At 38.4% G+C, this 16,872-nt stretch overlaps 1 protein-coding gene across 3 annotated transcripts in view; it reads right to left on the reverse strand.

Annotated features, from left to right (window-relative positions):
- adgra1b (adhesion G protein-coupled receptor A1b) overlaps positions 1 to 16,872 on the reverse strand; it is a 146,840-nt gene that overhangs the window by 12,643 nt on the left and 117,325 nt on the right. For all 3 annotated transcript variants that reach the window (XM_058055964.2, XM_058055982.2, XM_058055992.2), the window contains one exon: positions 8,361 to 8,484. In XM_058055964.2, the coding sequence (XP_057911947.2) occupies positions 8,361 to 8,484 (124 nt within the window). The remainder of the gene's footprint in view (positions 1 to 8,360; positions 8,485 to 16,872) is intronic.

A 16,872-nucleotide genomic window follows, 5' to 3' on the forward strand; every position in this document is an offset into this window, starting at 1 on the left:
TTTTTAAATTTTGCCCATCATTCACAATCCTCACTTGAAACATGTCCATTTTCTGCACATTCCAGTACGAGAAAACGAGTCAATATGAGCTAGCTAACAATGGACGTCATGGGAAAGGCCTATTTTGATGCTAAAGCACTCACAAAAAAACTCAAACGGCAACAGTGGGTAGAATATTAACATCAGAATATTATGGGTGTCCAATAACATCACTCACCGATAATTATCGGCATGATGTCGGTTGATATCGGTATTCAGATATTCCTTTTATGAGAGGAGTCGAGCATGTAGGACTAACATTGCATTTGCGGAGATTGCAGCAAAATGCAGTTAAGACTGTGTTGCTGTAAAGGATATCAAACCCTATGTAAACATGATGTAAACATAATGAACTCACCAGGTTCATTGACATCGTGGGCGGGCTAATATCCGGTGTCTTAAAGTGATAAAACATCCCACAGCAAAGTAATATGTATGCCAACAAAGGATGCAAAACAACCAACAACTAAACATATTTATTCGCCATTTACAACAACAGTACAGCAAAGCACTCTGGGAAACAGGAAGAGATCCCACGTCGAGTGCTGAGCATACTACATCAACGTCACCGCTGTTTTCATTAAGCGTCTTTCTACAACGACATTTAAGGAGGAGTTTCATCCCACAGACAGCACGCAAAGCCCTAGGAAAAAAAACTGGGATGCAAATTATTTTTGGCGTTCACAGAAAAAGCTGGTTGCTCGTAAGGCTAAAGCTAGGCAGGAGTGAGAACGTTGGGAGTTTAAAAGTACATTGGCCGACCAAGGCAGCGGCTGCTCCCACAGCGGGCGACGTCCTTCTAGGGCTGTTCTCCCGACGGGATAGCATGGATGCCGTTGCGAGCGGCTTCTCCTGCTGTACAATCTGGCCACGGCCGACACATTCCCCAAATTACGGAGCCCATGTGTTTAGTAACACGCAGGGGGGTTCATTCATTTTAATGTAAACCTATAATACAGATACATGGGTATTGTGATGAACATTTCTTCCACTTACACAACACCCAACGGCAGCAATAAGCCAGTCATTGCAGATGCTGTAATACGTCTTGGTGTTTTCTTCAGCAGTCAAATCTAATTTCATGGCAGCACTTTAATGATGAGATTCTCTTTATAGCAACTTTAAGCCATCACTTGGATGTAGGTCATATTCATAGCTGGAGTTATCAGCTTCTTAATGGGTTATTTGACTTTGATCACACCCACTGAACCATCCCCTCAATGTGTAATCCAAATTTGGTTGAAGGCCAAAATGAGATAAACAACAAAATAAAACAAAAACAAAGAAAGACTGGCTACAGCCTCTGTGCTTAGTACGAGACAACAGGATATTACAGAGTGTGGCAAACCAGTGATTTGTGTTACACAGATACAAATGCAGAGGGAGGTGTCCTTGGACCTTGAAGACATCACATTGATAGCATATTGATGGAAGAATGAAAATTTAAGAAAACTAAAAAAAATTCAAAGTAGCAAAAACAAAAAAATAGCAGTAATATTACAAGAAGAAAATAATACAAATAATACAAATGCTTTTTTGGGCAGGTTTGAATGATCTCACTGTAACCCACGGCAAGCCAAAAAGCAACTCTGAACATTCAACATCACTTCCTGTCTGCGCCACCGGAACACATTTCTGGCAACACACACAAGCTTATTTTTGTCCTGAATTTACTCTATTTTGTCCACTATTTTGGGTAATATGAACTTAAAGGTGACGATAGGGATGTAATTTCATGTCGAGACAACTCTAACAATCTAAAAAAAATTAGAAGGTCATGTACAGGTGTTCTATGCTAACTCAAAAACCGGAAATTCACTTATCACAGTCAGGTCTAGAACCAAATAAACACAATAAACTACTAATACTATAACTTAATTTACAATTCACCACATATGCTTGAGATCTGATTTGGAACTGAAAATATCTGATTCGTTTTTTTCTGTTTTGCCAGGACTCACATCCAAACCCGATCCAAACCACACAGGAGGAAAAAAAAAATCCAACAGCTAAATTAGGTCACTTGACCCCTCTTGTCAACGCAGGCATAGAGACAGAAAATCATTCACATCCACAGATTCCACGCCTGTGGCAGTTTAGGTCCTGTTCACATTGACATCTCCCAAACCCCAAATCCGATCTTCATTTGAAATATTTTAGTCTCACAAAACAGATTTTAGAGCTCAGTTTGCATCATGTGCAACAGGAAAAAGACGCCCTGAAGACACGGAGGAGGCTTCAATTAAAATCAAGAAGAAGAAATTTTTCTGCAGTGTGGCTTCGTCTTTAGACTTGAACTAATCTAACATATTTGTTTTCCGGCTGTGGGTGGCATTGCTAGTTGAGTAGTAAAGGTTGCTGCCATTCAAGCAGCCAGTGAGGTTGGTTCTCTGCCAGTGCCTCGATATTAATGTGTGCTGCAGAGAAAGTGCAGATGAACGTGGGTGGTAGGTGAAGTATGTGATGCGGACAAAACAGAAACTTGGAAAACTTTGTCACACAAATGATTTGAGTTATAAAGATGACTTGTTGTGGCCCTGAAAGAAAAAGCAAGGGCAGCCACGCAAGCACAAATAAAACAAAGAGCTGATACATAGCAGTGCTAATTCGTCCTCTCTGCTTATGGCACCATTATTACCATTGGCTCCACCGACAAACAGACTCTTAAGTTGCTGTGTGATGATTTTAGCATTGATTGTAAAATGACACAGTGAGTCAACTGCTTTATTGCCGCCTGTCGAATAAAGAGTTACCTGGTCCTTACAGACTTGTGTCATTTGCACTTTCCGTGATCTGGATTTTGAAGTCCCGTAAACAAAGTAGTGGCAAGAAAAAGGTACTGGATTGTAATGGACTGGGTTATGTTAACAGTGACAGTTACAGATCAGTAATGTTATTATGATGTGGGTTGATATCGGTATTCAGGTATTCCTTTTATAAGAGTAGAGCATGTAGCATTAACATTGCATTTGCGAAGATTGCAGCAAAATGCAGTTAACAGTGTGTTGCTGTAAAGGATATCAAACCCTATGTAAACATGGAGCGCAACGTCAGAGCTCATAATGAACTCACCAGGTTCATTGAAATCGTAGGCGGGTTAATATCCCACCTACCATTCTTACTCACGGTGTCTTGAAGTGCTAAAACATCACACAGCAATATAATATGTATACCAACAAAGGATGCAAAACAACCAACAACTAAACATATTTATTCGCCATTTACAACAACGGTGCGGCGAAGTACTCTGGGAAACAAGACGAGATCCCATTTATCCCACTTATGGCACCATTATTACCATTGGCTCCATCAGCAGACTGACTCTTAAGTTGCTGTGTGATGATTTTAGCATTGATTGCAAAATGACACCGTGAGTCAACTGCCTTATTGGCTCCTGTCAAATAAAGAGTTTCCTGGTCCTTACAGACTTGTGTCATTTACACTTGACATGATGTGGATTTTGAAGTCACGTAAACAAAGTAGTAGCACAAAAAAGTACTGGATTGTAATGGACCAGTGACAGTTACGGATCGGTAATGTTATTATTGCTGGTGTTTCGATACTCTGGAGGTCAATAAAGGCACCTCAGGCATGACGTGGCGTCACAGTGAATTTGTATGCTAATTTTCTGATAATCCAATCAGCGTTGATTAGATTGGTGTAGTCTCGTAGTCACCACTGTTGGCAAAAGCTGGCTCATGTGAAATAAACAAATGATTAACGCATCATGTATGTAGAAGTGCAGACAAATAAGGTAAAAAAAATGTTACAGGAGAGAAGGCTGCATTATAACCTCACAGCGGTTTATGATTAAAAGAACCAACACAGCCTATTGATAGAAACGGGCAAGAGCCTGAAGGCAGATGGAACTGAAACGTAGCGTTCATCAGTCTCATTCTGGCCACATCCTGTGTGCAGTTATGGCCCCCCGCTGGGGTAAGCTGCGAGAGGAGGGTTCTCTGCTCCAGATTATGTTTCATCATCACAAAAACCAGTCCGGTGATCAGTCACTTTGTTTGCGATGTTCTGCCATTAATGCTCTTTGGGTGTTCGAATACATCGCTCCTCCTTTGCCCTCAACAAGCGACTCTGCCACGCAGGATAATCTTTCACAACCTCACTCTATATGCAAATAGGTAAACATAAATACTACACTATACATTTGCTCTGTCTCCAAATACAAAATATATCCTTTAACTCTTAGAAGAAGATACCGTGACATTGTTTGTTATTCATTCTGGCTCATAACGTTTCATATACAATCATGCATATGTTTCTCTGTTGAAAGAAAAGTGACTACACTAATCCTTGGTTTATATCATTAAAGAGTTTCCAGGATACGTTTTATTAACATTAACATTATTAGAGCCCTCTAGGCATGAAATAACACCCCTATAGCCACATTTACACTCGTACTGCCCAATATAGCAGACAAAATAGGACACAAGATTACTATTACAAGTCACTACTGTCTGCCTTAATTTGCAATTTTTTAAATACGTAATTATATTCATAGGCATTATCCAATGACAAAACACCATGATTTATGAATGAATATATTTTTGAGAAACTGATGAAGTGAAATTTCTTCATTATCACTTTATGAGTAGTTGACGTATATTATTTTTACATCATTGCACAGAAATGAAGCTAAAAAGGAGTAGAAATAAAAATTCTAGAAATAACTTCCAGTTATGCTTCATTTATAATTATTTCACATTGTTTTCTGCATATAAAACTAGAATTATTCTCTGTAAAATGTATTTTTATGTTACTACTATTAGATGTTTGGAATAGACATTATTATGGGAAAATTGCTTTGGTGTTTGTTGAACCTTTATGAACAAATTAACAGTGAAAATGGAGTTACTACGGTGGATAAATGAACCGTTTTTAGTAAAAAAAAAAGTCTTTGAAGACGTACGCATTAACTAGTGCTTATTTTTGTGGTTGTGGTTTCTAGTGGAGGTTGTGTTCACTGTATGTCTATCTTGCAGCTTTAGAGAGCAACAAAATAAATAAGCTGCCAACAGTAAGAGCCTTGTTTCACCATTCACCGTAAATGGAGCAAAACCATTTCCGCTTCAAGCTACTCCAAGTGCATGAATGTTACTTCATTCACACAAATTGATGACAAGGCAGTTTGGGTGTCTTCCAAGGCTGAGCCATGTGGTTTCCCTTAACGACAGGTATTCGATTCATCAGAATAACCAGCATGATACGATGCACTATACGAAGAAAATATGCAAGGTGTCTGTTTGGGCCATTCCGGCAAAACTTAACCGATATTTATTAACAGCCATATAATACATATAATAGAAGCATACAGCTTATACTTGACCGATGAATACGCATCAATCCGGTATCAGCAAGGTAAAACACCTTCGGAAACACATAGTTAGTTACGAGGCCCCAGGCCGCACTTTGGAAAACACTGGTAGAGATATTCCTTTTCAGGAAAGAACAACAACACAGGTACATGTTCCCTGTTACCTGAAGCACAGCGTTAATAATTCCAGCTTGCAGCCCTGTTCACGAAGTCTACACTGAACACTGCTTTCATTAAAAACGTCAGGGGTGCCTAAAGTATGGCCCGGGGGCCATTTGAGGCTGTTTTTTTTTTTAAAGCCCGCAGAACATTCTAAAAGTATAATTTAACCAAAAAAAAAAAAAAAAACTACCAACAACAAAAATGGAAATATTTAGTTAACAAGAATAAAGTCAAAATTTTATGTAACATGAGGAATTTTTGTAAATATTTATATAAAATATAAACATTTTTAAAAATATATTTTAAAAGTAGTAACATTATCAGAAAGAAAACATCATAAAGCTGTCATTTTTGTCAAATTAGGTTGGGAAAAGTTATAATGTTATAGAAATAAAGTCAAAATATTATGTGAATAAAGTCAGAATATTACAAAGAGAAAAATGGTTATTGAAGAAGAAAGTTGAAATACTTGATAAATAAAACTAAAATCAAGCAAAATAAGTGGAAAATAATGGAGCAAAGACCAAATTTCATACTAATAATACACATTTTCACATACAGTTTTTATCATTAAATATATATAACATCTTAGCATACTCTATCTACATTTGCTGCTATACAAAATATCAAAGTAACCCTTGCAAGCTAGCATTGATGATATTGATGGGTCCTTTTTTCAGTATGTGGCCCTCAGTTTGGACACCTCTGGTTTACGTATTCCACAAAAAGGTCAAGTGTTCAAAAACAGGAGAATGTAAGACGGTCTCCAAGCTCTGGCTCCTGTTAGCCAAATGCTGGTTTACATCGTCTTCATCCCATTATAGACGTCCTCCTGGCCAGTGGGGGTGGTCTGAAAGCCTGGATCTCCACTTCCTTGCCTTTTTCATCCGCTTTTAGACACACACCCAAGCCTTCCTATTCTTCTTGTTAATGAGTGGTTTGAATCCTCCATTGTACTTTTGTTCATGAAGTCTTCTATGAAGAGGAGATAGTTAGACCTTCACTGCTGCTCTCTGCAGGTTGTTGCGGTTGTCACTAACAGTTGATTTCGGGTCTTTCTTTACATCTCTGAGAATGTTTTATGTCATGAAGTGTCAACTTGTCTACCATGTCTGTTATTTGTACACCAGTGTTTTTTTCCTCATTCTTCTTCAGGATATTCCAAATGGTTGTGGTAACTGTGAGCAATGTGTGTGCAAAAGTTTAGATTTTTTTCCATCTTCTCAAAGATTCAGAATTGCTTGTTTGTCAACGATGGACATGTTGTCATGTTGTTTTCACCTCCGAATGCCGTCTCCACGTGCAAAACCTATCCTACCCAAGCTGAAATTGAGCGTGGACGTTCTGTGTTATTTACTGAACGGAATGAGCAATGTAATAGGACACGGCAGGGCAACAAAAGGACACAAGTTCCAATACTTTTGTTTACATGAAAAATGTGTGGATTCAAACTAAAGATGCTATCTTCTAAGCAGGGCATCCGATTTAAGGCTGAAATGTTGCTCCCTTGTTTAATACTGTATTTTCTGGACTATAAGTCCAAAGGCCAAAAATGCATAATTAGGTAGAAAAAAACATACATAAGTCACACTAGAGCAGGGGTCGGCAACCTTTACTATGAAAAGAGCCATTTTACCCAATGCCCACTGAAGAAAAATAGCCTGGAGCCGCAAAACATATAGTATGTTTAAAACAACATTGGAGGGAATTTGGGGGTATCAAAGTAGTTCAGATAAGAAAAGACGAGTTGGAGTACTCTTGCTAGTATTGGAGATAAACTTACATAAATGGATGTGTAAACTACTGTAAACGTAAAAACAAGTTCCCATGCCGCTGTTTTTAAATTATCTCGAATTTATTTTTTAGATTTGTAGGTAAGTATTACTTGTTTTTCTTCATGTACTGAACTGGATAGCAGTCAGAACTCACTCAGGATGCATTCATGGTCTCAGACAAAGTTGGATTTTTTAAAACTCATTACAAAAAAGACGTGCATTTTCCCCACTCGGGTGTTAAAAATATTCAAGCATCGCAAAGGGAGCCACAATAAAGAGTCTGAAGAGCCACATGCGGCTCTGGAGCCGCAGGTTGCTGACCCCTGCACTAGAGTGTAAGTCGCATTTTTTTCTTTTTTTTCCGGGTAATTTATTTAACAAACTACAAAAAAAAAAAACCCAAAAAACAACCTTAAACTGTATTATGGAAAGCAGGAAGTGAACAAATGTTACAGTTACTGCTTGTAAAAGTACCAGATGGAGGGGTAGAATTTATTATTATATTATTATTTTATTATAATTGGACATGTGGAACTGTGAACTGATTATGGGATGCACTCAATTGGAATCTGATGCATGTTCAAATGAAATAAAACCATTACCTTTCTAACAAGTTCTAACAATAAAAGAATAGACGACAGGCTGAATAGGTGTAAGATATGCTAACACAATATTTATTCAGCTACACAAAAAATAAATATGAACAATAAAGGTCATTTATAAGTCACTCCGGAGTATAAGTCGCAGGAACAGCCAACCCATGAAAAAAAGTGCGACTTATAGTCCGGAAAATACGGTAATGTTTTTGGTCTAAAGCAAAAATGAATGAATTGATCTCACTACTCTAATAATTCTGGAGGGCACGCCTGATCTCCAACATCATGGCGAAAACGGCTAATAAAATAAATGTCATCGGGTCTCATAATGCCACTCTCGTGAAGCCGGGTCCCTGTCGGCCTGCAGACCACTTCCAATGCTGACAACACAATAGACACTCCTAATCACTTTCCCGACGAGCTTTGTGAGGGAGGCACACAAAAAAGGACTGCACTTACTGCTTGACAGATGATGGGGTATTTGATTCGATTGATGCCGCCGGCAAACACAGCGAAGGTCAGAGCTGTATGGAAGCAGAAGTTGAGAAGTATATGCCATCCCTTCCGGCTGATGCGGATTGCACTGCCAAAAGAAAGAAACACAAAATGAGTCTCTTTTTTTGTCAAAAAGCAACAAATCAAATACTTTTACCTTAACACACAATAACAGTTTGAAATGTTTTGGTACCCGGACAGCAGTGTCGTAACCACAGCTTTGAGTGAGGTTTTTTTTAAAGCCTTCATCAAACATTTTAGGCATACCCATCAATCAATACGGTAGAAAATTACCGTAGTATTGTATTGTATGTAATAAAAAAGCTTTTCACCTTTACTTCCATGAGCTTGAAGTGCGGAACAATACATAATTTTCAATATTTATAATTACATACGGCATCTGGCATGCATCGCAATGTGGCGCACAATTTAATTTAAAATGTCATATTTTAAAAATAGGCAATATTAGCACATAACACAGCTCATTCAACACAAGTCAGCCATAATTTGCCAACCGTTTTATGCATTTACTTTGCACTTTGAGTGTTTTTTCATCAAACATTGTAATTTTATATTTTTCTCAGCACACCTAAAATTCCGACTCGGTGCAGGAGAACCTTCCTACTTCTCCGTAACGCATGTCAATAGAAACCCTTTCATTGTCATCTGTCTGGTCTATGTGGATGTCATAAAATAAAACGCCATATCTGGTTTAACAGCTGCGGCAATTGTGGTGTCCTTGTTCTGTCAACAATATGAAGTGTGTAAATATTAAACCACAGGTGCAAAAAATACACACGTATTCCAGGTCTAATTCAGTGACTCCACCTCATAATGACTTGGAGATCATCAACTCAGCTCCACATCGGCAAACGACAGTCTGAAAGCTAATGAGCAGGTTTACTGCATTTATGCAGGCAGGAAATCCTTATGAAAAAAAAGTTCTACTTTAATGGTTTAAACAAGTGGAGAAAAAGTGCTTGTTATATAGCAAGAAGACAAGAAGCCACATACTGTTTTTTGTTAAAAATATGAGCACAATAACAATGCGGAGGTTGAGAGTTGCTGATTCAATCCTCATTCACTGCAATAATTCCAATTTCAACATTTCGTCTGCATTTTTATCTTCCAGCACTTCAAACTCTATCATTTTTAAAACAGTTTCCTATAACTTTATGCTACGTTCACACTGACGCTGAATGTCGCGCTTTGAATCGGCGACGAATTCGGCGTCATTTTTCAAAAAATCTCACGATCTCCTCAGATATGTTTATGCTCCGATAAGCTCTGATACGCTCTGATACGAAATTCGTTCCCGCTTTAGGCGACAAATTACTTCCCGAATCGCTACGTCTACTCAGGCTTTGATGCCGATTGATCAGGATTTGTTATGCTTTAAATCACGCTTTGATACGCTTTATTGATAAGCTTTGGTGCGCTTATCACGCTTTCAATAACGCTCTGATACGATTATCAAGCTCTCTTGTGCATTGATAGGCTCTGTTAAGCTCTGTTACGCAATGGAAAATTTCGAGATCCCGACTGCATCCCGCCTCTGATCCAGAGCATATATAAAGATGCAGCAGATCCATTGATCCTTTGAACCAAGCTTTGTTAAGCTTTCCTACGCTTTGAGCAAAGCTTTGATAAGCTTTGTGACGCTTTGATAAGCTTTAATACGCTCTCCCCGCTTTACGCAATTCGTGACAGATCGCCTCAAATTTTTAAACAGTTTAAAAATTTTTGGCGCTCTTGCCGAATGTCCCGAATTGCTCAAACCTTTCTTACGTTGTATTACGGTCTTTACGCTTTCATTAAGCTTTGTTACGCTTTGCCGCCGCTTTGCTCGCCGATTTAATTCGGCGTCGGTGTGAACGTAGCATTAACATCCCACATATTCAGGTGGGAGACATGTGAAAGTAGAGATGTTTTTTCCCAACCTGATGGTTGCAGGTTTGATTCTCAGTCCTCGTGTGGTCGCTCAACATATTTAAACATTCCAAAAACAGTCAGTATTTTTACTTTCCAACTTTTACTCTGCTAAAAATAAATGGCCAAACTGAATGGCACAACCCAATGGTTGCTTGTTTGATCCTCAGTCGTTGTATAAACGTTCAACATATTTACACATTTCAGCAATCATTCTTCATTTTTACATTGCAACATTTCTAATTCTGCCATTTGTCCGCTAACTAATTCCACTCCTCCAACATCAAAATGTTCAGCTCATTCAGGACATGTAGAACATTTTCCATAATTCAATATTCTCTGACGTTTTTCCCATTGAAAATGAGTGGACAATTTCTTCGTTGCCACCTATTGATGTAATTGATTTTTACATTTAACAATATGGGCTCTAATTTGGTGGCGCAGCGCAAGGTGGCACAGGGTGGCAAAGCGTGGCGCAGCCCACGCAGGGGTGATTTGGTCCAATAAACCGCCATGCACAGCCAATTTGGTAGACTGAACTGCGCCGAGATGGGCAACATTTTCAGCCTGGCGCAGTGGGAGCGAAGGAGGCGCCGGTGCGCCGCGACAGCTTGCGCTGCACCAACGCTGCGCAAGCCGGCACTTCTCACTCAAATTGCAAAGTGCACCAGGTCTATAAAATTAGAGTCCTATGTACCATTCTGTGCACGGTGTCTCAGGTTGTAGCGTGCTTGTCTACCAACCTGATAATGGCTGGTTCAATCCTCAGCCAGTGAGTAGATTTCAACACATTTCAAGGATATTTCAACTTTAATTCTACATACATTTCATTTCAGCTTCGGAATTCACATTTCTAATCAAAGGGCTTCATCTTCATTTTTTTTCAATTTCTAAAAATCACTTTCCATGATCCCATGTAGACAGCAAAGTAATTGGACCAAAATGAAGCATGTCCCCAGCTGTTTGCCACCTAGTAAAATCCATTATGCATACATGCATGCAACATGAGCTTGTTAAAATGAATGTCAGATCAATGGTTCCACATGATTGACAATTCTTAATGATCAATTAATCAATAATCACCCAAGCGTGTGCTTTGCCACATCTGCACATCTAATGAGATCTAATCCCAAAGAAATTAAATACTGCTTGACAATAAAACACAATTTTGCTTAACAGTCAGTAAATTATTATTTAATTTGTTAAGATTATTACAGGATGATTTGCAGTGGCATAGAGCTGCACTGTATCACACTGAGAAGGTTTTATATTATTTTTATATATTTTTTCATTATTTTACCTCATCAAAATAAACATTTATACATGACCACAAACAAACAGTATTAAACACATACATAAAACTTATAAATACTACTATAATAAACTCTGATTGTACAAATTCAAAAGACTAATTATTGATACATCTCCACTCCTGCTTTTATTATGTTGCTTATTGAAGAATCTGATGAAAGTATAATAATGTCAATTGGCTTTATCCTCATTGAAAATAAAGGTTTTTCTCTATTTTCACTTCCCAAAGGAACATCTATCCGTCCATCCATCCATCCATCCATCCATCCATCCATCCATCCATCCATCCATCCATCCATCCATCTTGTGTACTTATCCTCACTTTGAAATCATGCTTTTTCATGGTTCAATATGGCCCGTTATTAGTAAAATGGATGTATATTTAAGCAAATACATATACATATGCTTTGCGGGGCTAGGGGTGGTTAGTGCGCAGGCCACACAGCTAGGAGACCCGAGTTCAATTCCATCTTTCTGTGGAGTTTGCGTGTTCTCCCCGTTTCTCCGGGGACTCCGGTTTCCTCCCACATTAAGCGGTAGAAAATGAATGAATATATGTTTTGCCTAAATCATTTGCAAATATAAACATGGCTAAATGAAGAAATACAAATGTAAAGTATTAGTAAGATATATACAAAGATATTGTGACGATATGGAGACTGGTCACTCGTGTAAAATACTGTAAAGTTCGGTAAGAGACAGAAACACTGATTTCGACATTATTGCTGTTTTGAATGATCTCACTAAAGGCACAATAATAATTATTATAATAATTAGCATCATCATAATAACACAGACTTCCTGTCCTCAACAAGTCTGGAACACGGTTGCATGAATCTTAGGCTGAATACTAAAACTAGCCCTTATCTACCTGACCCCTAGGTTTGGTGCGTTCAGGAGAATCAAGTGCTGTCCCAATTCTCCTTAAACCAAGTGGTAAGAGGGAAGTGCCAAGGGGTGGACAGCCCTAGAAACCAAGTGTGGTCAAGGACCAGACTTGAAATGAAGGTGTCTACTCGGACTCTACTCGGATACACTCCAGCGGCAGAGCCGAGTCCGAAAGTAGCATATAAATGTAAGTCATTAGCATTATTATTTATTTTCAAACTACTCTGGGTAAACATTTGACATGTTTTGAACTATTTGTTGTGCCGAGTTACAACTAGCCGACTAACACCGATATCTAGCTTCAATGCAATCAATTATTCAACTTATGGAAACTAAAATTGTCCCTTTTTATGAAAACCATTACTGTATTTTTTTTTCAGACTGTGATTACTATTCTACTATTCTTCTTATTATTGGATTGTCTATGACTTAGTAGGTTATTCCTGTTACTAAGCCAAGTGAAGTCAGCCCTCTGCTACACCACAAATCTCTCCAGAGTCATTAAAAAGCTGCAATCCCAAAATGGAAAAGCCAAAATTCTGGACTTTCTTACAAAAGAATCTGAGGAAGACCAAGGAGAAGGATAAGGGGTAGAATTTGGATTTAGCCTTATTTATGTTATTATTTTCTATTTATTCATTTCTAGTAATTTATGAGTTATGTATATATGATTTATGTTGATTTATATTCATATTGAGTAACGGGAGGCAACAAACGACTGCAATTGGTGAAACTAATCAGCGACGCGTAGCAAACCATTCAAATGAATGGCAATGAGCGATTGTAACCAGCTACACTCGTGAGCGACACACATCCAGTTTCCCAAGGTTTACTCTGGTACCAACGAGTTCCCAAGCTGCTGCTTTTTCTTTATATTCTTTTTTTTTTTTTTAAATATGAAATAGCTCCAACATGGTCAGTATAGTGTGCTCATTGGTCGATCAATGAAACTCCCACTGATTGGTCCTCGTCTGGGCAACTTTTGTGGATTGCGTTGCAAGACACGAATTGCGTGATACGCACAAGCACAAACGTGCATAAAAACATGCACAAATTTCACACGTCACTTAGCCCAAGAAAATTGTTCATTGAAAATGAATGGAGTAGCGGAAATGTCGCCTCCTGTGTGTGGCGCCCATAATACGGATGTAAAGCTGACTATATGGGAGTTATTTCATGTCTAGATGGCTCGAATGATGTTATAACCATATTCAGAAGGTCATAAACGGGTTTTCTGTCCCAATCATAAATAAGAAATTATACTAGCATTACTGTAATACCAAGCTAGCAGGACAGTGTATAACATGGAGGTCATTTCTTTAGGCATCTTATTAATGTTACGGGACAGACTGGTACATGTGCAATAAACACACAGGAATCTACTCTGCTGCTTTAAATATAAACTAAAAGAGGAAGCGGATTGTTTCCAGTTCGCCAGCCCTATTGAAGCGTCATGTGTGTTCTATATGTATTTATAATTGTTTTGTCAAAAAGAACCCGGGGTCATATACTCGCCAAGGGCAAGGCACTTAGCCCATTTCGCCATGTTGGAAAGAGCTGTTAAATAATAGGATAAATAGGTCACACATGGTCAACATGTCAGCCGTGTCAGCTTTCTATGCTTCATACATAAAAAGCGTTGTTTCAGTGGAAAGAACCCAAATATATAACCTGGAAATGGGGTACCTGCAGAACATGAGTAGTAAAGCAGTGAGCTAGTGGCTGGGAATTCACGTGCTCTGGGAAGGAGCTGCTGGTGATGCGGCCTCTGCCACAGTCCAGGTATTGAACTGCATCCAGCAATGAGGTCATAAATCAAGCTGGCTGCTCGGCTCCCAAGAAGGAGGTTTTCATGGGCTGTGTACATGGTTTCACTGGGTCAAGAACGTTAACCTGCAACCCTGAACATCTCCTCCCTAAAGAGGCCGGGATGAATGAAGCCCAACAGGGCTTAGATGATCCGTCTTGAACCTAGTTCAGAATTAACTCATCGTTAAACTAGATGTAGTCGTCATTTGACATGAATATCGTTCCAAGTTGAAACTGTATAGTAATTTAAATACTAGAATATAAAAATAACAAGAGAAGTAGTACATTCACCATTATGAACAAAATTGTCATAACCCAGTAGACAATGTGCAAAAAAACCCACAACAACACAATATTTTAATAAAATGTTCAGACCTCTTTAACAACATTACAAGCAGTTGATGTTTGCTAAATACAAGGATGAAGAGTCTTGAACCAGTCATGATGTGCTATATATATCACTATATTGACACTTACTTCGGTACGGGACAAAATATTACAACATTTAAAAATTAAAAAAAAAAACCCTTAAATTGTATTTTGGAAAGCAGGAAGTGAACAAATGTAACAGTTACTGATTGTAAAAGTACCAGATGGAGGGGTAGGATTTAATAAGCTTTGCTTCTTCCTACTCCTTTTTGGACATGTGGAACTGGGAACTGATTATGGGATGCACTCAATTGGAATCTGATGCATGTTCAAATGAAATAAAACCATTACCATTACCATTACCATTACCATTACCATGAAATTCACAAGCAAAGAAGTTGAAGCTTTAGGAGGAGGACGTGTTGACACAAGGAGACAATACTACAGAGCTGAAAGGTCTATATTTTTCAAGTATCAATAAAACATTTAGCAGTTGTTAGTACACAGTGGTAAAACTACATTTGACGGGTTTATTCCGAATCTTTGGAAATAATACTCAGGATCCGTAGAGTTGTATTTTTTACCGCCATCCCTACTGTTCTATATCACCCTGCGCCAGCTGCTCAGCCATTAAGTGGCGACTGACAGTAACACGACACAATTTCATTGCTTCCCAACACAATGATAAGTTCTATAATACATAGGTAATGGGGCACAGGAAATGTGGAACAGTGACAGAAGGTAGAAGAGCAATGGAGGCAGAGTTGGCTGCAAAGCTATTTCTTCATATAAATAGAATGTAATATGACAACATATTGGATATTTGCATAAAAAAACTAATCGGGAAAGCACAGATAAGGTGAGGCACCATGCCTCAGGTGGAAGTAACACTCAACAGGTCTGTTGAGTCGCTCTCATATGGAGTTAACATCATTGTAAATTGTATTTATTGACAAAGTTTATAATAATATAATATATGTAATATAATTTTTACCAACTTATCTGTATATGAAGTACATGCACCTTATCCTTCTCTGAAAGTCTGAAGGCTGTAATCTTCCATCTTGGCCGTCAAATTCATTCATTCAGCATAAAAATATCTTGCATTTGACTTGCTATGAAAGGACGGCATTATTTTGTAATGGTGTCAAAATCAGCAAGCATTATGCATCATTCTATAACCGATTGACAAGCACCTATTGACATACCTGGCACATATTTGCGTTTGTTTTTAGGCATATGTTCAAGTTTACGCGTTATCACATGTGGGAAAAAGAAATTCTACAATGAATAATCTAAAACTGCCAGCTGCACTTGCGTTTTGCTCATTTAACACCCACTTTAGTGCTTCACAGCTCGGAGGCTGTCAATCAGCCCGAGTGATACTAAACAACTAAAGTGTTGGTAAATAGAGATGCCATTAATATTGGGGGGGTTGGGTGATGGATGGCAGCCATGTTTCCTAGCAATATTGCTCAGATGTTTCTGACATATGCTTGTCAGTCTCTCTAAAAGTGTATACCACATTTTGTGTCAATTTCATACTCTAAAGTTATTGAGCTGTGTGAGAATTTCCAAGTCAATGTGACGTATGGAGTCAAATAAGAGCAGCACCATGTGGTCTATGCATTTGGAAGAAAAAAAATCAGGATCAGAAGAGTTAGCTGACATAAACAAAAACATACCTCTCGGGGAGTACCCATTTTTACACATTATGCACATGCGTGGGTTTTCTTCGGGTACTCCGGTTTTGTCCCACATTCCAAAAACATGCTAGGTTAATTGGCGACTCCAAATTGTCTGGTAGAAAATGAATGAATGAATGGTTACAGCGCTGGATTCTGTTATCAATGATAAAGATCGAAGAAGAGCCCAAAATTAAAGTATGCACAGTCCTGTAAAAAGTGAAACTTAAGCTTGTGTAGAAGTCATTGAGTAAGAACAATGCATCTATTGTGTGTCTCCTCGTATTTTTTCCATGTCAATGTTGCACACCTCTAGTTGTGCTACGTCAGTGTGTGTGTCAAGACGATGAATGTATAAGTGTAATAATAATATCGAAAAAACCCTGAAGGCCATCGGCACTGCACCATTGTCTTTTTTTATGGGAAATTGAAGAGAAGCTACTTAAACGGGTTAAATAGTGATCTGAAGAAGGCCATGGCTGCCA

This window comes from Doryrhamphus excisus, linkage group LG10, assembly GCF_037039965.1.
Source record: "Doryrhamphus excisus strain RoL-2023G ecotype Guam linkage group LG10, RoL_Dexc_Guam_v1.1, whole genome shotgun sequence".
Classification (NCBI taxonomy): domain Eukaryota; kingdom Metazoa; phylum Chordata; class Actinopteri; order Syngnathiformes; family Syngnathidae; genus Doryrhamphus; species Doryrhamphus excisus.